General features: G+C 45.3%; 1 protein-coding gene across 1 annotated transcript in view; it reads left to right on the forward strand.

Annotated features, from left to right (window-relative positions):
• ADGRB1 (adhesion G protein-coupled receptor B1) overlaps positions 1–22,500 on the forward strand; it is a 272,638-nt gene that overhangs the window by 44,371 nt on the left and 205,767 nt on the right. Inside the window, exon 2 of the mRNA XM_033155932.1 lies at positions 14,193–14,351. Within this exon, the coding sequence (XP_033011823.1) occupies positions 14,193–14,351 (159 nt within the window). The remainder of the gene's footprint in view (positions 1–14,192; positions 14,352–22,500) is intronic.

Consider the following 22,500-nt stretch of genomic DNA (forward strand, 5'->3'; position numbering starts at 1 on the left):
CATCCCATATGAGACGTCTAGGGGTGTGCTGGTTGATTTTCATTGGCCTGCTGAATCTGTAACATTTTTGCCTGTGTGTAATAAAATACCCTGACAGAAAGAGCTGTTCGGCAGTGGAATTTGCTGCCAAGGAGTGTGGTGGAGTCTCCTTCTTTGGAGGTCTTTAAGCGGAGGCTTGACAGCCGTCTGTCAGGAATGCTTTGATGGTGTTTCCTGCTTGGCAGGAGGTTGGACTGGATGGCCCTTGTGGCCTCTTCCAACTCTATGACTCTATGACCCTGGGTGAGAGGGCGGGGGGGGGGGTCTTATCTCTCTTCTCCTCCTGACTCTCGCTCAGGGCTTTGCTGGTCAAAGCTCTGCCTCTTTGTCTTCTTTTTCTAAATCCCTTTCTCACTTGCACACATGCAAACCCAGTTACAGGTGGGTAGCCGTGTTGGTCTGCCATAGTCGAAACAAAATATATCTGAAGAAGTGTGCATGCACACGAAAGCTCATACCAAGAACAAACTCAGTTGGTCTCTAAGGTGCTACTGGAAAGAATTTTCTATTTTGTTTCGACATGCAAACCCCACAGGCATATGTGGTTCTCTTCCTCCCCATTTCATCCTCACAACAACCCTGCGAGGTGTGTTAAGCGGAGAGGCTGTGACTGCCCCAAGGTTGCCTTGCAAGTTTCATCAGCAGCTCACTGCTAGTCTCACCAAGAAGCTCTTTCGCATGGGCGCAACGTCGCACAGAAGATGGAGCTAACTTGTTTCTCTCTTGCTCCAATGCACTAGAAAACTGTGGGTGGAAATTTCAAGGAAGCAGTTTGAGGGCTAAACATTAGGAGACGTTAAGAGCACATCCACAGTGAAACACACGGCTTGGGGAGAATGATAGACTGTCCTTTGCTGGAGGTATTGAAGTAGAGGCTTGGTGACCATGAGCAATGGAAGCTGCAGTTGCATCTCACAGGCATCTGGTTGGCCACTGTGAGAATGGCCAATTGCTGGACTAGATGGGCCATTGGCCTGATCCAACAAGCTCTCCTTATGTTCTATACTGGCAACTTGTGGAGAATTCAGGTATCTACCAGGTCTGTGGGACACTATGAGGGGCTGATGGTGGCAGAGGAGAGATGCAGGCATTTAGTTATTTTGCATGGCTGCATTTTAATTATTAGATGCCCAAAGGTTATTGTAATCCCTCATGGTAACCCCACACAGCAGCTTCTACTTTTAGGGTGGCACTGACAAGCAAAATAGCTAAAACAAAATAAAATAAAACATTCTTTCCAGTAGCACCTTAGAGACCAACTGAGTTTGTTCTTGGTATGAGCTTTCGTGTGCATGCACACTTCTTCAGAAACAAAATAGCTGTTTGCATTGTGCTTCCAGGAACTCCTTGCGCCTGTTAGTTCCTAAAGAGAAAAAAAGACATTAGTTGCTGTTACATTTGTTGCAATGATGTACCCATCTGAGCATGAGAAATACATTTTTTAAAATATATTTATTGAGATTTTTCAACACACAGAAAAAATACACAAATACACATTTAACACCAACAAAAACAAAAATAAAAACATACAAATATATCTTAAACCTAATATTTATTCCTCACATTGTAAGTAGACTTCCTCCTATCTCCTTGTCTATCATCTTTAGTAATTTCTAAACATCTTACCAAATCATATTTACTATAAAACTTACCTAAATATTCAATCTTAACTATCTTTCTTAACTCATATTCATCTATCTTATACACTTAACCTTACTCTAAATCTACAGTCCGGCCTTTCTTTCTAGTTATATCTAATTATCAATCATACAATAATTTTTTAAAATACAATTTAAATTTCTTCCAATCCTCTTCCACCGCATCGTCTCTCTGGTCACGAAGTTTCCCGGTCATCTCAGCGAGCTGAGAAAAACATTTGTAACTGTAAACACAATTGACTAAAATTGGAATCTGGTGTGGTCACAATGTGCTCCATCAACTGGCTCGTCATTTCTCGTCCAAGAAACAACAACCCCACACCAAGTTTGGCTTTTAGGTCTGTACTAATCCTCATGTGATTTTGAATTATGCATATTCTATGGCAGTGATCTAATTAGATCACACACTGTTATGCGTCTTTTGGTTTGGCTGTTTGCCTGGTTTCCCACTGCCCCCCCCGGCCGCCAATTCTTCTTCACTTAGGAAATCTGTACTTTGTGCCACTTTTGCACAACCTTCCCACTGGTTGTGTGTGCGTGTGTGTTTGTGTAGGAGCAACTGAAATGCATTGCCTCTTCCAGCTGCTTGAGACTTGAAGGCACGGAGAGGGGAATTGGCACCTGCTTTGAAGGAAAACGGAGAACCTTGATTCAGTTCACAGTGAAAGGCAAATCTAACTGATTTGCACTTTCTGGAAAAAAAATGCAAGCCATCATTTGAATTTTGCACATCTCCAAATTTTGCACTGCAGTTCTCCAGCTGAGTGAAGTGTGCAAAAATGAATCTGCTTCAGTAAAGTGTGCATAAAAATGTATTAGTGAAAATAAAAAAATGTTTATATTAGGCAAGTGTGTATGCAGAAATGCAAAATCTGCACTAAAACGCTGATGGATTTTCATGAATAGCTTTGGTGGTAGGAAATAGGCAAACTGATGAGGGAATGTGAATAGCCGAACTTACAATGGGAAAAATCAGAAGCTGAATTTGACAGTTTTATCCAGCCTCACTTAACATGCCATTCGCACTTTAACCCTTTCTGCTTTCATCTATTTTTAACAATGGAGGTTGTGGGTGGACCAGGACCAATGGCACAGGTACCCCAAAGCTAAAAATGGCAGCATAGTAGAACATCACTGTTCAGAAGCAGTATATCTCTGAATTCCTGATGCAAATGGGGGGGGGACATCAGGGGTGGGCTGTTGCCTTCATGTTCGCTTTGTGATCTCCCCAGAGGGATCTGGCTGGCCAAGAGTGGGAACGAAGCTCTGATCCGAACAACCCTTTTGCTTTGCTACTCCTATGTTCCAGGAATGATCAGACTCTGAATTCTGTGACAACCTTGTTGAATTTATATGCATCCCAATAGCAAAAAACGTTTCCATGCATCTCCAAACTTGTTATCTTTGCGTATGGCTCTTGAAGTGCTTGTGTTCCACGCATTCAAATTAACCCATGGGCAATTTGATTTAAATAAGTGTTTTTCTTCAATTTTTTAAATTGATTTGCATATAATTTAACAAATACGCCCTTAGCATTTTGAGTTATCACCCTTACTTACTTCCATGATGTTTCTGATCAAATCCTTTTGTCTACTGCCTTCAAGGTAATACTTATTTCTACAGCATATATCCCACACTGTATTCCTTTTTCATTCTCATTCTTTTGCTTATATTTCCAGCCCTGCCTGCAATTCCATTTGACAGTATCATTTCCCCCAATCTGATTTAAATAGGGACAAATGCGTACTCAGTTCCAATTTTGACTTTGAGGTCAATGCATATCCACATTCTTTGAGTAGAGTAGGCGTCCTTCTCTGACTGTTGTGAGCTTCTGCCAGCCAGAGTGGACATCACTGGGCAAAATGGACCAATGGTGTGCTTAGAACTGACTCATAAGATAAGCCTCTTCCCTTTGCTACAATTGGGAGAGGTTGCTTGAGACAATTGAGCTTCCTTTAGTTCTTGTGTTCAGTGCACTTTCTTGTTCCATACAGGAGCCAAAGAGCTCATGTCGCTTCTCTAAGATGGACTGTGCCCTTAAACCTGCGGGCACCATACAGAAATTCAATAGGAGTCGCTGACTTCCATTTACGCACTGCATGGCAGAGGCTTTTGTTCCAGCGACAGTTAACAGAATTTAGCAGATCTGATTCTGTCCAGCAGAGGTCAGTGAGAGCCCACAGTAGCCTAAATAAACACTTATTTACTTGAAAGTTAAGACCAATGCATAGCAATGCAGGTGGGTAGCCGTGTTGGTCTGCCATAGTCAAAACAAAATAAAATAAAAAAATTCTTTCCAGTAGCACCTTAGAGACCAACTGAGTTTGTTCTTGGTATGAGCTTTCGCGTGCATGCACACTTCTTCAGATACACTGAAACAGAAGTCACCAGATCCTTAAATATAGTGAGGGAGTGGGGAGGGGTATTACTCAGAAGGGTGGTGGGAGTGGGTGATCAGCTGATAGGTGTGGAAAACCTGTTGACGACTCTTAACGGCTGCAATTAGCCTTGCAGGGAAAGGCAAGGGGTGAGATGGCTAAAGATAGCTTTGTCATGTATAATGAGATAAGAATCCAATGTATTTGTTCAGACCAGGTCTCTCCATGGTTTTTAAGTTTGGTGATTAGTTGTAATTCAGCCACTTCTCTTTCCAGTCTATTTCTGAAATTTCTTTGTATTAAGACAGCTACTTTGAGATCTTTTATAGAATGTCCTGGGAGATTGAAGTGTTCTCCTACTGGTTTCTCTGTCTTGTGATTCCTGATATCAGATTTATGTCCATTTATCCTTTGGCTTAGGGTTTGGCCTGTTTGTCCAATATAGAGAGCTGAAGGGCACTGTTGGCATTTGATTGCATATACAATGTTGGAAGATGAGCAATTAAATAGTCCCGAGATGGTATGTTTGATGTTGTTGGGGCCAGTAATGGTGTTGTCCAGGTTTATGTGGCAGCAAAGAGCTAATGCAAATAGCTCTTAAAGTGTGTGTGCAAGAGTCGTGGACTTTGTTGTAGTAATATTTATATTCTGCACAAACAGAGTACTGTGTGCAACTTGACTCTTACGCAAATAATGTAATATATTTGGGTGTGCTTCATACCATTTCCCACATGCTGATTTGAGCTTTCTTTAAGCATGCAAGGAGGAACGATAAAGCCATTGGCCCCTTCCGCCTTCGTGAAAGTAGCAGGAAAATGGCTTGCATTTTCAGAGTGAGAATGGACTCGTGGAAATGCAGGCCAGATTTTGGCATGCTGTTAATTTAGACTAAGCACCAAGAGGAGCTTCCTGGTGATACAAGCCTTTCACCAGTGGAACAGACTGCCACAGGAAGCAGTGGACTCTAATTTATTAGAGCTTTCTTTTGTTTTGTTTTTTAAACAGAATTTATTAACATTTTCATAATATAACACAAACCCAACCCCACACCTACAAATACCAAAACAAATACAAATACACATAAAGTCAGGATTCTTCTTCTTATTTGTAACCTTACAAAGAAAAAAAAAATTCTAGTTCTGAATCTTGACGCTTGACTTCCCCCGCCTTTTCACCTTCGGTTTTAATTCAATATACTATTTCCTTAACAACTTTTCTCTGTAGAAAATTTAACTTTACTTAAAAAAAGAAAAAAAAGAAAACATACTTATCTCAATCTTTGCATTATACCTTAAATCGTAACCAAATATTCTTATAGCTAAACTTATTTCTTCTGTCCTTTATCATGCTGCTTTTAACTTAAAATTCAACATCTCCTTACTTATTTAAAATAAACTTATCATTAACAGACTTCACACTCCGACTTCGGATACCATGGCAGACCATTTAGATTATACATTTAATTCTTCAACCCACTCCCCCTCTGTCCATTGTCTTTCCCAGTCTTTCTCCAGCGCCAAATCTCCCATTGTCTTCCTCCAAGTGTCCACAGATCCAGGCTGCATCCACAGCAAACCCCGCATCGAGCCTCAGGGCGTTTCTCATCTGCATTCTGGGCTCCTCCGTTTCTTTTGCTTCTTCTTCTTGTAAAAATTCTGATTCCATGTCCCTTGCCCCCGAGCTGCCACCTCGGGGTCTGGATATTGTAAATTTTCCCATTTCCAGTTGCTTTTCCCGGATTTGCCCAGCCATCTCAGACCATCTTTCAAGCGCCCCTCCCAGCTCTTTGCCAAGGCATGATTCCATTGTGTAGAACTTTTGAAAAGCCTCCTCTGTGGAAAGTAGATCTTTTTTATGGATAATTCCACTCAAGACTTGTAGTTTCCGATCAAGCAGTTCCATCTGCAAAATAATGAGCTTTTCCTCATCCTTTAAATATGAGTTCGATGCCAGTGTGAGCGCGAAGTCCAGCATTTTAAGAGAGAGGGTGAGTGTCAGATTTCAGTTCCTGTCTCTTCCTTCCTTTGTTTCAAATTTTTCCTACGACACACCAAGTCGCCGCCATTTCTCCGAAGCAGGAGTATAAAGACCAAAACTTCAAGCGGAGATATTTTCCCCCCAATTAACCCCCTAAGGGAGATCTCAACAGACTCAGTTTTCAAATTCCAAATACTTTCTATTGATTGTTGTGGCAGCAGTCACTTAAAGAGTTAATTTCTTTCGCCAGCCGAAGGGAGGGAGGCGGGCTGCCTTTCTTCTTTCCCCCAGCGCATTCCAAAGAAACAAAGAGTCAATCAATTACTTACAGCCTCTGGGTTCTTATCAGCTCCTTAATGACAGGTAGAACTTAGACGCTCATCACAGGCTTAGCCGCCGCATTTGCATCCCGGTTGGGGCATTTCCCCTGTAGCCCGGCTCCGTCGTCCCTTCACCCCCACTCCCCCTTTACAGGGGGAGCGGGGGAAGGGTTCGGAGCCACAACGGGCACAGCCGGGGAGCCCAGAGTGCGGGACGCTCTTCCCGCACCCCAACCGGAGCTTTCTGATGGGAATAGCAGTCTGCTTTGAAAGATGACGGACTCTCCTTCATTAGAGGTGTTTAAGCAGAGGCTGGATAGCCACCTACCAGAGGTGTTTCCTGTGTCATCAGCCAGGGGTTTGGCTAGATGAACTTTGAGGTGCCATAAGTATGATTCCATGCTAATTCAGAGAAATCTTTACTTCTGGCTCTAACCTTTACACAGGCTCTGAAATACCAGCTACGATACAGTTCCCATCACCAGGAGGTAGCACTTTAGATGGGTGGAGGCTTCACGGAGTGTAATGGAAATAATTGCATGAGTTTGCGGCTCTGTTGCCTGATTGCTACAAAGGATGCTTTGAGAGTCTCTCTCTGGATGAAGGGTTGGGTGGTGAGATTTCTGACTTTAAGCCAAATCTGATGCTTACAAGTGATGTCCGTGTGACTTTCAGGGTTCTTGCCAGCCCACCAACTTATTGTGCGGCAACCTTGGGATGCCCTTCAGAATCCCACAGACCCAATTAAATGGGATCACATGATCCTCTTCCTCTTCCCATCCTGACACTTCGCTGTCTCCTTCTGCGGCTTTGCTCTCGAGACAAGGTCACTGAGCAGAGTAATAATGTAAAAAGCCTTGCAAACTGGAAAACCCACACACCCAGAGCCTTCCGATCCCCTATATCCCCCAATGGGTTCATTACTACAACCGCTATTCTGCTGCGTTAATAGATCGGCGGTCGTTCCTCTCCAAGCAGCCACAGGGGTAAAGGAAGCAAGGATTTGTTTATTTTTTAAGGAACAATATTTATTTTGCTCATTTGAAAGGCAGTCAGGCATGCGTAATGCTAATGTAGGCTGTGCTCTGTGTAAGACCACCTGAGAAATATAAATGCTTCCAAAGTCTGAGCTGGGGTGGGGGAGACGATAAGTGATGAGAGACAATTTATACATGGCATGTGGAAAGGAAGGTTGATCCTGGAAGATTCAGGGCAGATAGAGGAAATAACAGTTTTGGGCACCACAGTTCAAGAAGGATACTGACAAGCTGGAACGTGTCCAGAGGAGGACAACCAAAATGGTCCAAGGCCTGGAAACAATGCCTTATGAGGAACGGCTTAGGGAGCTGGGTATGTTTAGCCTGGAGAAGAGAAGGTTGAGGGGTGATATGATAGCCATGTTCAAATATATCAAAGGATGTCATATAGAGGAGGGAGAAAGGTTGTTTTCTGCTGCTCCAGAGAAGCGGACACGGGGCAATGGATTCAAACTACAAGAAAGAAGATTCCACCTAAACATTAGGAAGAACTTCCTGACAGTAAGAGCTGTCCAACAGTGGAATTTGCTGCCAAGGAGTGTGGTGGAGTCTCCTTCTTTGGAGGTCTTTAAGCGGAGGCTTGACAGCCATCTGTCAGGAATGCTTTGATGGTGTTTCCTGCTTGGCAGGGGGTTGGACTGGATGGCCCTTGTGGTCTCTTCCAACTCTATGATTCTATTAACTTCTTCGTGCAACACGTAGTTAAACTTTGGAACTAGCTGCTGCAGGAGGCAGTTACAGCCATAACCAAAGATGGCCTTTAAAGAGGATTGGGCAAATTCATGGAGCCATGCTCTGCCCTCTGCATCTCCACAGCTGGAGGCAGCAATGTTTCTGAATACCAGTTGCTGGAAAGCACAGGAAGGAAGAGTGCTTTTGTGCTCAAATCCAACTTGCAGGTTTCTGACAGGCAACAGTTTGGCTGCTCTGGGAACAGGATGCTGAACTAGATGGGCCACTGGCCTTACCCAGCAGGATGCTTTTGTGTTCTTGTTGGGTAAAGTTGACTTAGGGATGCGGGTGGCACTGTGGTCTAAACCACTGAGCCTCTTGGGTCTGCTGATCGGAAGGTTGGTGGTTCTAATCCCTGTGATGGGGTGATCTCCCGTTGCTCTGTCCCAGCTCCTGCCAACCTAGCAGTTCAAAAGCACACCAGTGCAAGTAGATAAATAGGTACCACTGTGGTGGGAAGGTAAATGGTATTTCTGTGTACTCTGGTTTCCATCATGGTGTTCCATTGTGCCAGAAGCAGTTTATTCCTGCTGACCACATGACCCAGAAAGCTGTCTGTGGACAAACACTGGCTCCCTCGGCCTGGAAGTGAGATGAGCGCCACAACCCCATAGTTGCCTTTGACTGGACTTAACCATCCAGGGGTCCTTTACCTTTACCTAAAGTTGGCTTGATGGGTAGAAGTATCCAATACTATACCCCCCCATGTCCTTTTCATACTGCATTCGTGATGATTTCTGCTCATTATGCCATTGGGGCAGCTCCATGAGATCAAACTTTCAAGACTGTTTGCATCTGCAGAGGTTTGGGGGCAGACATGCTCCTTTATTTGCAATTGGTGCGTGTTCTATAACCTCCTGCTGAAATCCTAAAACGTTTCACACTGCAAGTGTTCCAGGTTGGGTTTGTTTGTGTTTTGGTCATGCCAGCGGCGGAGGATGCCTCCGCGGCACCAAACCTGAAGGCACCGCCCCCAGCGCCGAAAAAAACCCTTAAAAAGGGGGGGGGAAGCAGCCACCGGCAGAGCGAACAAGCATCTGGTTTCCTCCCCCCCCCTTTTAAAGGGCATTTTTGGCGCTCGGCTGCAGAGCCGCAGCGCAGAAGCGAGGGGCGGGCCAGCGAGTGTCACCCCCCAGGGCGGTACCCAGGGCGGATCGCCCCCTATGCCCCCCTCACTTCACCCCTGGGTCCTGCTTTTGTTGTGTAGGAGTGCCCCTCCAGGCAGCAGCAGTGTGGTAACACTGAAGAAGCGAAAAGGGTGGTGGCAGACGTTTATGCGTGTGTAAAGGTCAGTGTCAGCGACTGAACTGAGGAGGAATGGTGGAGACTGCTGCTCCCTCCTTCTCTACCTCTCAAAGAAGATGGAGACAGTATAGATTTAGAACAAAGGTTTGCAGAAGGTCAAAGTCCAGAGGCTGCAGATGGGAGAAACTGGGAAATATTGGGAGAGGAGCAGGAAGAAGAAAAAGAGGAAGGAGAAGGAGGTGGAGGGGGAGGAGGAGGAGGAGGAGGAGGAGGAGGAGGAGGAGGAGGAGGAGGAGAGACAGTTGACAGACTCAGTGTCTTTAGAAAGCATGCCCCCCCCCAGTTCCCAGCGAGCATTGAAAGTAGGAGAACAGAAAGCTGAGAGGCAGAAAGCACAGATCAGCCGGCACAGGGATGATGTATGATAGAGATGGAGTGGGTGGGACTTTACTCGGAGCAACACCATTATCTAAGAGGCAGCATCATACATCTATCTCTGTGAATACTGAAATAAAAACCCTGGTAAGAACTTCTTGTTTTCCCATTTCTGGCTGCCAGCTGTGAGGAAGGGGGATCGGATTCCATGAAGCCTGACAGTCAGTGACTGTTCTATCTCTGCATCCAGAGGCTGGAAACCACAGGAGAGGAGAGCGCTGCTGTTTGCGCGTTTCCTACAGGGATCTGGTCAGCCATTGTGAGAACAGGATGCTGGACTAGATGGGCCATTGGTCTGATCCAGCTGTGCTCTTCTGATGTTCTTATCTATGAATTGGGCTTCCACACAGTTGGACAGCTGTGCTGAGTTTCACATTCTTCCTACCAGTAACCCATGTCATAGTCTTCAAGTTTATGGGATGTGCAAAAGAACAAACCTGGTTGCCCCTAGAAGGTAGACGGAAACCTGAGCATTAGGAAGAGGAGAGTAAGAGGAGGCAACTGAGAAGAATCTGTGCCAGGTCTCGCTCGCCCAGCCCACAACTCTAGGAGATCTATTAATTCATTCAGAGCAAGTCGGAGCACCTAACCAAACCTCTCTTTATGGTTTTTAATGATATCATAATGGATTGCGTCGTAAAACACGGGGCTGTTTAAATAACCCATCATTAAGCAGAGGGGCCTTTCTCTGATTGGCAGTCAGCTCCAATGGCAGAAATGCATTTTGCTTAATGCTGCAGTATGAAATTGCCCTTTAATGCATCATAGCAATTAAGCGTTTTGCTTAAGCACCAGTCAAAAGTGGGGCTTAGATAGATAAGTCACCCACTTATCAAAATGGCTGTGTGGGGCCTGGAGCCGCCTCCCGCTCCCCATCCCTCCCCAGCTCACCCACTGGAGGAGGACAGAGAGGACTTTTAATAGCACAGAGTGAAGAGTTTATTAGCCCTCACCTAGTCCGGCGTGTCTGGTTACGGATATGGTATCGATCGGACTGAGTGAGACATTAAGGGGATGCCATTATGTCAATAGACGTTGATGGCCTTGAAACACAATCCATCCCCTGTCGGGAAGTGGAAGAGACAAGGCATCCTACTTGTGCGTGCCATTAGAGAAGTCTTTGTTCAGGCGGGGGGGGGGGAGAGACACAACCTTCAAGGAGTGAGAAATATACCTTTAGATTTCTTGAAGGTCAACTCTTCTCCTGTACATGAGTAGCAATGCCAGTTTGGGATATAACCTAAAGCTGCTTTGGTTGAATGTAGGCAGCTGTGGATGTCCTGGCCCATCTAATTCAGTTTTGTCTACAATGCCTAGCAGAAACTCTCCTGGCCATGAGATATGGGTTTCTCCTGGTCCTATGCTGAGAGTTGAATGAACCTGGGACCTTCTGCCTGCTGAGCAGATGGCCTTTCCCCAGATATTCAATTCCAGGCTCCCCACAGGTTCAGAAGTCAGACTTTTTCCGTTATCTCCCACCCCTTCTCCCAGTCCCATCAAGGGGCAAGCAAGGATATGGGTATTATAAGTGGTTATGGGATGAAGGTCCTAATTCCATCACTCAGTCCGAAGCCCGCTCCACCCTACTTTTAAGAAAGAATGCACAGAAATTGGCCATTCAAACTGAATGCCTTTGTACAAATTCTGTGCACACTTTTTTTTACATAAAAGCTCAATTTCTACAATGTGTTTCCCCATAAAACACACATTTCGTGTGCATGCGCACGAAAGCTCATACCAAGAGCAAACTTAGTTGGCCTCTAAGGTGCTGATGGAATATGCACAGCTTGTGGGCCTAACATATAGAATAAGAGAACAACAAGAAGATACATTTAAAAGAAGATTAGAAAATGTGTTTATTGAATATATGGGACGGAATTGTGTACATTTGAAAAATGTTGGCAGCATTAAGATAAATTCAACAGCGCAAACAAGTTTTGTTGGATGAAGTAATGGAATACTGAATGGTTTAGTTTATGTAAAATGTGCAGGGATTTGTGATATGCAAAGTGAACCATGGAAAGAGAAGAAGGGAAGTTATTGACATTTTAAGGTTGTCTAAACGAATATTCTAAAGTGAAAAACAAAAAATTTAATTTTGTGTGTGTGTGTGTGTGTGTGTGTGAGAGAGAGAGAGAGAGAGAGAGAGAGAACATTATTCAGAAGAGCAGATTTCACAACTCACCAAGAAAGATAACAACACAATTAAATTCAAAAGAGTCGCGATTAATTGCACACCTATTCAAAATCCAATTAAAACTATCTAGTTTAATTAATTCAACAAAATTAATGAACTTGACCCATTGATACTGCCCACTTTTAGCTCCCCACCCCCCAGGTATTCCCACTGTTCTACACAGTGGTTCTGATGCTCTGGAACAGATGCAGGGGACACAATGGGAAGGGAGAATCACACAAAACTGCCTCTCCTTTTCTTACGTTGGTGGACACAGATGCTGAGTTAAAAGCTATTCCTCGAGCAGGATGGCAGCACTGAATTTTCACTCATCGTCTGGAGTGCTGAATAATGCAGCCAGGCATTTGGCATACCTCCTCCTCCCCTCCCCTCGCTCCCATCCCTACCCCTCCATTTAAGGCCAAAAGAAAAGAAGAGAAAATTGGGGAGAATTCTGAGCCAGCAGCTGGGAGGAAATGCTCTGAATGAGAAGTGTTTGCATGTGCATCTGGGGAGGCGGTCATTTGGTCTTCTGATTTCGCCTCCTCTTAGGAAAACAAATGTTGCCTTCCACAATAATAACTTCCCATCTTTGATTGCAAGGATTCTGAATGAAACCCGGGAGTTTGTCAATTTCAGCTATTCATGAAGGAAGCAAATGAGACTCTTGGACTCTCAGCTGTTGCTGGATCATAAGAAAACCACAGCAAGACTAGATCAGTCACTGGATTTTACCTGAATCGAAATTCAGAATAGATTTAGAGGTGGTTAATAATAATAATAATAATAATAATAATAATAATAATAATAATAATACAGTCGTACCTCGGGTTACGTACTTTTCGGGTTACGAACTCCGGTAACCCGGAAGTACAACCCAGAGCGTGCGCAATGTGCGGATGCACAGAAGCATTCTGCGCAGTTCACGCATGCGCAAACCGCTACTTCTGGGTTTTTCGCGCGCTTGTTCGGGTTGCATACTTTTCGGGTTACAAAGTATAACCCGGAACCAATTACGTACGCAACCCGGGGTACCACTGTAATAATAATAATAATATCTTTCCCAATCACTTGGTAGTCACAGGAATATAGGACTCATCCAATGATGGGCTATACTCAGCGCGTGGTGAAATGAGAGCGAAGAGAGTTCCTCTGAGCATATGCAGAGGGCAGTTTCGTTTGCAATGGATAAACACGGTGCTTCGCTAGTTCAGCTTGGAACTAGGTTTTAACAAGATATTCCAAGCTGAGAATCCATTTGACTTCATGGAGAATATCTCACTGTAGGGTAAAACTAACTTCTTTGAAAAGCGTGTGGGAGAATATCAGAGGGTGGGGGTGATGTCGAAACCTACAGACAACTCTTTCACTCTGGATGCAGACTTCTAAATTGAACCCAAGACTGTTTTGGGGTTTGCTTGAAATAGCTAGCAGTCTGTCCAGTTGTCCTCAAAGTTCTTGCTCTTATAATGTGTGGTGGTACTTTAGAAAAGTTTGGGAATTTTGTTTGTTTCCGGTGCTGTTAAATGTATTTGTACAATACATGGGTCGTTTGATCATCAGAAATGTCGGTGCTTGCTGGTCTGTTCCGTTATCTGGTCATAGGTCACCAGCAGTTCCTCCACAGAAAAGCAAGTTATATGGGGTGCTGTATAGAAAATGGCAGTTTCATGGCCTCTTCTATGGGCTGTAGACAAGCTGCAGAAGCTACATAACCACATTGCCTCTTAGCAGGTTTTAAGTCTTTACTATTTTAATAATTTGTACGTAAACCTGGCACTTTAATAAAGGCCTGGCCTACAAAATCCTTGAAAAGGCTGCGGTAACCTGGGAGTTTAGAATGAACTCTTTTTAGACTGCTTTTTATCTTCATTTCCCTGATTTACTTGCATGTAAATTAAATACCCAGAGTGCTGAAATGAAAATCTCTCGGAAGTGTACGGCTTCTGACAAAAGTAGACTTTGTATAGAAGTAAAAACTTGAATAAAGCTCCAGTTTTCAACTGAAGCTTGGATGAGGATTATACATTATCCACCGATGGTGTGTAGTGTCTGGAAATGGAGGGTCCATTTCTGAATGACACTGGTGCATACGTGAAGCAAACAAACATGGGGGGCGGCGGTAATGTCTTGAAGTTCAAAGCATGGCAGCTGAGGCTTTCTTTTCTTTCTCTTTCCCCCTGGCTGGTCCTCAGGTGGATGGAACCCATGGTCGCTGTGGGGAGAATGCACCCGGGACTGTGGAGGAGGCCTGCAGACTCGCACCCGTACCTGCCAGCCCCTTCCTGACGATGGCCTCATCTGCGAGGGAGTCTTAGAAGAAGGCCGGCTGTGCAACAGGAAAGCTTGCAACCGTAAGTGTCTTGTGTTTCCAGCTCATCAGCTTCGCGATCCTGACAACTGTGCAGAACCGTTGCTCACATTCAGACCCCCATTAAGGTTTGCACCAGACTGTGGGTTGCGTGCAATGAAATCATCACATTGCCACAAAGACTTCTGCTTGCACAAAATAAATTCCCCTTCCTTTTCATCTCCTCGTGCACCCTTCCCCAAATTTGCTGTGGTGGATGGTAGGAACCCCCGGAACTGATTTTGGGGTGTGTTGGGGGGGGAGAGGAGAATCATAGAATTATAGAATATTAAGAGCTGGAAGGGACCCGAGGGTCATCTAGTCCAACCCCCTGACAATGCAGGAATCTCAGCTAAAGCATCCATGACAGATGGTCATCCAACCTCTGTTTAGAGACCTCCAAGGAAGGAGAGAGTCCACCACCTCTCATGGGAGTCTATTCCACTGCCAAACAGCTCTTACTGCCAGAAGGTTTTTTTCCTGGGGTTGGACTAGATGACCCTGGGTCCCTTCCAACCCTATGATTCTATGAGATCAGGAGAGCCCCTGTTATCAACAGGGACCAACAGAGAATTTGCAACTCAGCCTTATACATAATCTCCAACATTCCTCAGATGAAAATTATTATTTAAAATAAGATTCTGGTGAATAGGACACACTACCGTGGTTTGCTTTAAGGCAGAGTTGTGGAATCGTTTGCAATCCAGACAATGTTGGACTCCAGCATGCCCAATGGTGAGGGTCGATGGGAGTTGTCGTTCAGCAATGTCTGTAGAGCAGCAGGTTCCCCATCCTTGGTCTAAAGAGTGTTTGCCTTTTGGGCATCCTGACATTTCTGTATCGTGCCTATAAATGCAAATCAAGTAGCCAGAAATGAGAGCTGAATGAGACCGACTAATCCTCCAGTTTATTGAAACAAGCAAGAGATCATGGTGGAATGGTAAGCAGGGACATCTTTCCCCCCCCTTTTTTCTTTTTACTATTTATTCAGAAAATGTATATACCGCTTAACAAAAATCTGCAGCTGATTTACAGAAAAAGAATCAAAGTACAATAAGATATGCACAAAGTTCAGAATACAATTAATACATTTCGAATGCGTCATTTAAAACAGCCACTGAACAAGGTAGCGCTCTCAAACATCTCCAATAGACCTGAGTAAACAACCAAGCTTTTAGGAGACTTTTTTTCCCCTTCCCCCTCCCCTCCCACCCTCCCCTCTGGACAGACCTTCCTTCTTCAGATCTTTATCCATGTACACAGTCTGTTCATTCGAGCTTGTATGTTTGGGTTGGCTTCACCCCTTTCTATCCAATTCCTGTAAATTGCCCATTTATTTGTAATTCTTTGGCATTTATTTTCCCAACTATCCTCTGCTGCTATCTGTGCAAATATTTCAGATTGTACGTATTCAAAAACATAATCATTCCATTTTCCCATTTCCCATTTAGCCTTTTCTTTCCATCCCAGTGCAATAACTGCCATTCTGGCTAGTAAGGAGGGACATCTTACAAGTTTGTACCAGGCCTGGAGAAATGGTATGTGGGTACTGCCTTGTTCATTTCCAGCACTTTCCACAAATTACTGTAACTACTACAGGCAGGCTAATGTGAGCGAGCCTTGCTGATTATAATGATACCTTTATCTCCAACTTTCCCCCGTGGTTTTCAGTGAAATACATTTGATTAGACCTTCCGACTAGTCCACTCCCCCTGCAGCCTGGTACCTTCCAGATAATTTGAACTACAACTCCCATCAGCTCCAGAGGCAATGGGAACATAAAGAGCACAAGAAATGCTTGCTGGATCAGGCCAGTGGCCCATCTAGTCCAGCATCCTGTTTTCAGAGTGGCTGACCTGTGGGGAACCTGTAAGCAGGATGTGAGCACAAGACCACTGCCCCATTGCTGTGGCTTCCGGCTTTCCCTAGAAGCACAAAATGAAGATGCTTCATTCATCTTTATAAACATGTACAAGAGATGAACAGAAGAGAAGGGAATTGCAGCCCACCTGAAACTTGCATTAATTAATGGTCGTGGGGTGAATATTGCTGGCTGATCGGATTGATTATCAGAGCTTTGTGGAAATTGCATCTCTGTCAAATTTCAGTTTGAAATGTTGGTTTTGCAGGCAACCCAACAGCTTGCCTGAGGATGAGGCTGTCCATAGACCTGTGGAAATAGTGGCGATGATAAATTGACATGATAAATTAAGAGCCTGTTGGCTCCAGCATCCCTTATGCTCCAGCATCCTGTTCTCACAGTGGTCAGCCAGATGTCTCTATCGGGAAACCCACAAGCAGGATTCGAACACAAGACCACTCTCCCTTCCTGTGGTTTCCAGCAGCTGTTATTCAGAAGCATTGCTGCTTCCAACTGCGGAGGCAGAGCATAGCCATCATGGCTAGAGGCCATTAATAGCCCTCTCCTCCTCCATGAATTTGTCTAATCTCCTTTTAAAGCTATCCAAGTTGGTGACCATCCTGTGGCAGTGAGTTCCACAGTTAAACCATATGCTGCATGAATAAGTCCCTTTCTTTTATCTCTCCTGAATCTTCCAATGTTCAGCTTCGTGGGACACCCACGAGTTCTAGTGTTATGACAGAGGGAGAAAAACTTCTCTCTATCTACTTGGCGAGTTCAAGACCTCTGGAGAGCACCATGTTGGGGAAGGCGCGCAAAAGTTGTTGGCGTGTCTATTGTTATTTTTTAAAGGAAATTATAACTTTCTTCAAAAGGAAGGGGAAAGTAGACTTCCTTAGCAGAGTCAGGGATGCAGCAGCCCTTGATCAGAAGAGGATGAGCCTTGGGAGGACTAGAATGATTTCACACGTTGTTTGGCATTTCCATAAAGTTAAATCATATTGTAGCTGGAATCTTTAAATGGAAACTTTCCACTGCATTAGGCTTTCATCTTTTCATTCCCTTTGACTAATTTGTCTAGACGGGCAGAGGGATCCTTGCCAAAGTTTCCCCTTGTTGACTCGCCTCTATCTGTGCTCTATCAGCTCTCTAAACAGGCGTGGGACTGAGGGCCAGGATTAGATGAGATGGCGGGAGGTTTGTGATCTGGATCTCATGCAGGTTTTTATCCTATTTTTTTTAAAAAATGAATCAAATGCACCTGCAAGGGGTGTGTGTGTTTCCCTACCGGAAGTACAGAAAGAGGGAGATTTGATATTTCCTCCTGTGTACATTTCCAATTTTTTCAGCGGCTCCAGAATGGGGGGGGGGTAGTGGTCCTCTTCCTCTTCCCTTTTATATTTTGTTTCTTTGCTTGTTTGTTTAAAGGAGAACCTCATCTACTTGTGTCCTAATACAGAATAACTAAGGCACTGGTTTTCTGCAGCATCAGAGCAGCAATCAATTGCTCCCTCTCCAAATCCAGTTCAATTTCCCCAGAGGGACAGCAGCATCCAAGCCTTTGTACTTTAAACGGAGTCTTCCCAGCAGTTCCCTCTCCCTCTTGTCGCTGTTTAGCCGTGTCCGACTCTTTGTGACCCCATGGACCAGAGCACACCAGGCCCTCCTGTCTCCCACTGCCTCCCACAGTTTGGTCAGACTCATGTTGGTAGCTTCGAGAACACTGTCCAACCATCTCGTCTTCTGTCATCCCCTTCTCCTTGTGCCCTCCATCTTTCCCAACATCAGGGTCTTTTCCAGGGGGTCTTCTCTTCTCATGAGGTGGCCAAAGTCTTGGAGCCTCAGCTTCAGGATCTCTCCTTCCAGGGAGCACTCAGGGCTGGTTTCCTTAAGAATGGATCAGTTTGATCTTCTTGCAGTCCATGTGACTCTCAAGAGTCTCCTCCAGCACCAGAAATCAAAAGCATCAATTCTTCAGCAATCAGTCTTCTTTATGGTCCAGCTCTCACTTCCATACATCACTACTGGGAAAACCATAGCTTTAACTATACGGACCTTTGTCGGCAAGGCGATGTTTCTGCTTTTTAAGATGCTGTCTAGGTTTGTCATTGCTTTTCTCCCAAGAAGCAGAGATTCAGTTCCTGTTATAGCCACCCTCTCGGTGTGGGATTGAGAGACTGGCATACGACACTTGTAATTTGCCCCAGGCTGCAAACATGTATTGGGCACAGTGCCCATCCATAATTTAAGCCAATGTGCCATGCTGTCAGGTCTCTGCCCCAAGGAAGTTACTAGCTGGTGGCGTCCACAAGGGAGGAAAGAAATAAACAAAGACCAGCCAACACCTTCAGCAGCCTCAGATTCCAACCCAAGAAAAGCAATAAAGGGCACCAGCATTTCATAGGTGGCCTTAGCTTTTGCATATAAATGCAGGCTTCCAAGTGTCTTCATAGGCAAAAGTCTGATGCCTCCAGGGTCTTGGTGAGAATTACTGTTTATTGCAGATTGAAAACAGAATTACTTCAGGTTTAACAACAGCCATTTTCCTTTCCCCCAGCTGGTGTCTTTTCTTTCCGTCCAGCCAGTTTGTTTTTTTTTTTTTTTTGGGGGGGGGAGGAAAGCCGGTCTGCAGGACAGCATCCAGAGTTTGTAGTAATTTCTGTTTATTGCTTGCTCGAGGCAAAGAACCCAGCGATCCCTTCCTTGCTAATTCACACACGGAGACCTCTGCCATCTATTGGACGTGGACCAAGGTAGCGGTTTCTCAGGCCAAGCACATCTCAGCAGCCAGCAACTAGCATCATCTGCCCAATATGTGAGGGGCGGAGGCGGGCGGGAAGAGGTGTACTTTATCTAGTGGGCAAGGAAGGCATGGTTTGGTGGAAAGCAAGGAGAAAATCTGGCAAATCTGGGATCTGAGAGCAGGCCCTCCCAAAGAATTTTTAGAATATTAACAGAATTATAAAACCATAGAGATGGAAGGGGCCCAAAGAACCATCAAGTCTAAAACCCTGCAATGCAGGAACCACAGGTATTCCCATGAAAGGTTGCTCTAAAATCTGCATTTAATGGAGTTTAGCATCAAATTTGGTGTTAGGGGCCCTTCAGAGCCATTTCACCAGCTGACAGTGGTCTAAAGCAAATCTGATCATGGTCTACAGCTGCTTGTTAGCATCTGAGACTTATTGGAGTTCTCGTTATTGTTGTTGTTGTTGTTCAGTCATTCAGTCGTGTCTGACTCTTTGTGACCCCATGGACCAGAGCAGGCCAGGCACGCCTATCCTCCACTGCCTCCCGCAGTTTGGCCAAACTCATGCTAGTCGCTTCGAGAACACTGTCCAACCATCTTGTTGTCCCCTTCTCCTTGTGCCCTCCATCTTTCCCAACATCAGGGTCTTTTCTAGGGAGTCTTCTCTTCTCACAAGGTGGCCAAAGTACTGGAGCCTCAACTTCAGGATCTGTCCTTGCTGTGGGCACTCAGGGCTGATTTCTTTAAGGATGGATAAGTTTGATCTTTTTGCAGTCCATGGGACTTTCAAGAGTCTCCTCCAGCACCATAATTCAAAAGCATCAATTCTTCGGTGATCAGTCTTCTTTATGGTCCAGCTCTCACTTCCATACATTACTACTGGGAAAACCATAGCTTTAACTATATGGGCCTTTGTCGGCAAGGTGATGTCTCTGCTTTTTAAGATGCTGTCTAGGTTTGTCATTCATTGCTTTCCTCTCAAGAAGCAGGCGTCTTTTAATTTCGTGACTACTGTCACCATCTGCAGTGATTGTTATTATGTACACCAATATTGGAGCATCTGAGACTTGGCACACCTTGATGATGTCACAGGTATGAAGTGATGGAGAAATTATTATTAGTTTCTCATTTATCCAGTCTTAAATTCTGAAATGGAGGCAGTGAGAGATTTTACTTTCTTGGGCTCCATGATCACTGCAGATGGTGACAGCAGTCATGAAATTAAAAGACGCCTGCTTCTTGGGAGGAAAGCAATGAATGACAAACCTAGACAGCATCTTAAAAAGCAGAGACATCAACTTGCCATCAACATGGAAGACAGGAGTGCCTGGCGTGCTCTGGTCCATGGGGTCACGAAGAGTCGGACACGACTGAACGACTGAACAACAACAAGGACTGATGGACTGATCCTTGTTGCTTCTTAGGAGACCTTGAGTCAGTCATGCTCTCTTAGCATAACGTACCTCACAGGGTTGTTGTGAGGGGAAAAAAATGGAGGAGAGAGAGCCCTGTTAAGCTTCTAGGAGAGAAGGTGGGCTTAAATGCATTAGAATTATGATTGGAAAAGTGGGCAGAGACTCGCTTCAAGCTTTCATGTGTTGGCGAAATAATGTGTTCCGGAAGACATTTCTAATTAATTCAGACTTCACACTGGAGTCTAAATTAACAGCGGAGAAGTGCTTTTTTAAAATAGTTATGCAGGAGAACTAGCAGTTTCCACCCACCCTTTGCTTCAATACAGAATATACATTTCCAAACAGCCTCCTCACAGTATGTGATGCTAAAACAGTATTTTTCTTTTTGTCATAATTAAACCTTTCACACCCAAAATACACAGAAAGTTCAGAAAATAGGAAGGGTGTGTGCTCTAGGCAGACTCTAGCTATATAGAACAGCAATGTGCCTCCCTCCTAAAGATCACTACATCTCGTTATAGGTATATTCAGTGGTAGGACACCTGCTTTGCATGTAGAAGGTCTCAGGTTCGATCCCTGGGAATCCCAGGGAGGGCTGGGGATATTATTTTTTTGTCAGAAACACAGGAGAGCGTCTACCAGTCAATGCCCTAGAGAAATTACATTATGGGCTGACAAGCTCAGAACCAAACAGTTGGCTAAAATCAGGTTACAAAGCAAATCCTTCCTGAGAGCCAGTATGGAGTAGTGGTTGGAGTTTTGGACTAAGACCCAGGAGACCCGGATTCAAATCCCCACTTGGCCACAGAGCTCACTGGGTGACCATGAAGCCTAATCTGCCTTGCAGGGTTGTTGTTGTGGGGATTAAATTAGGAGAGGGGAAGAACCATGCATGCCCCCCTTTGAGCTCCTTGGAGAAAAAGGTGGGGTATGCAATCAATCAATCAATCAATCAATCCATCAATCCATCAATCAATTGGATGACATTTAGAGCAAAGAAACAAATGGGGAAGCAGCTTTGGTAGTGATTTCCAGAGAAATAACAGCAAAGGTGAGCATGCTTCAGTGTTTTAGTGGCAACACCATGGGCATAGTGTGGCGAGGGGGGGGGGTGCCAGAGTGATTGCCCCAGGCACATTTGTGGGGGGAGCGCTCATGTGCGAGGCTGGGATCCAATTGGGTCCCAACCTTGCAAAGCAATTTGGGGAGTGTGACATGAGAAGGACCCAACAGCCATGTCCCTTTTTCATCCCTGCCTCTCGAGGGTGAGGATGGCATCGAAGGGCTCATGGCATTCTTCTCGCACTGCCCTCCCTGAACCGCTTTGTGAGGCTGGGATCATCCCAGCCTTGTGCAGTGGCTCAGGGCTGGCATCGGCAGGACCGGTGCTAGGGTTTCTTGCGCCCTTGGCGAGACCACCTTCTGGCACCCCCCGCCCCCTGCCAGGTAGACTGCTCTTGTGCTCGAATCCCGGTTGTGTTTCCCACTGGGGAATTTGCTTGGCAACTGTGGGAACAGGAATGCTTGACTGCATGAGCCATTGCCCCGAGGGATAGCTCATTCGGTAGCGCAGGAGACTCTTGATCTCAGGGTCGCGGGCCAAATATTCCTGCACTGTAGGAATTGGACTGTATTAATTCCATGCATCTAATCCAGAGGAGTCTTCTTATGCATTGCCAACTAATATAACCGTTCATAGATTGGGGCAAATTGGACTCTAGTGCATGAACAGGACCAGTGCTAGGGCTTCTTGCGCCCTAGGCGAACCACCTTCTGACGCCCCCTTGCCAAAGCCTGCTTTAGCGGGAGGTGGGGGTGGTGGAGAGGCAAGCAGCAGTTTCTCCACTGTAGCAGAGAAGCTGCTGCTCGCCCGTCCCGCCCCCCACCCCCGCCAAAGCCTGCTTTAGCAGGAGCCGGGGGTGGTGTAGGGGGCAAGCAGCACCTCTCCGCTACAGCAGAGAAGCTGCTGCTAGCCCGTCACCCCCCGCCCAAGCCTGGCCGGCGCCCCCTCCATTTTGGCACCCTAGGCAGTTGCCTAGTTCGCCTTAATGGATGCAGCGGCCCTGGGTGGGGGGAGTGGGCTCCATTCACCCTCCATGCCCCGGGTGTCAGAGGAACACGCTCCATG

This window comes from Lacerta agilis, chromosome 7 (genome assembly GCF_009819535.1).
Source record: "Lacerta agilis isolate rLacAgi1 chromosome 7, rLacAgi1.pri, whole genome shotgun sequence".
Classification (NCBI taxonomy): Eukaryota; Metazoa; Chordata; class Lepidosauria; order Squamata; family Lacertidae; genus Lacerta; species Lacerta agilis.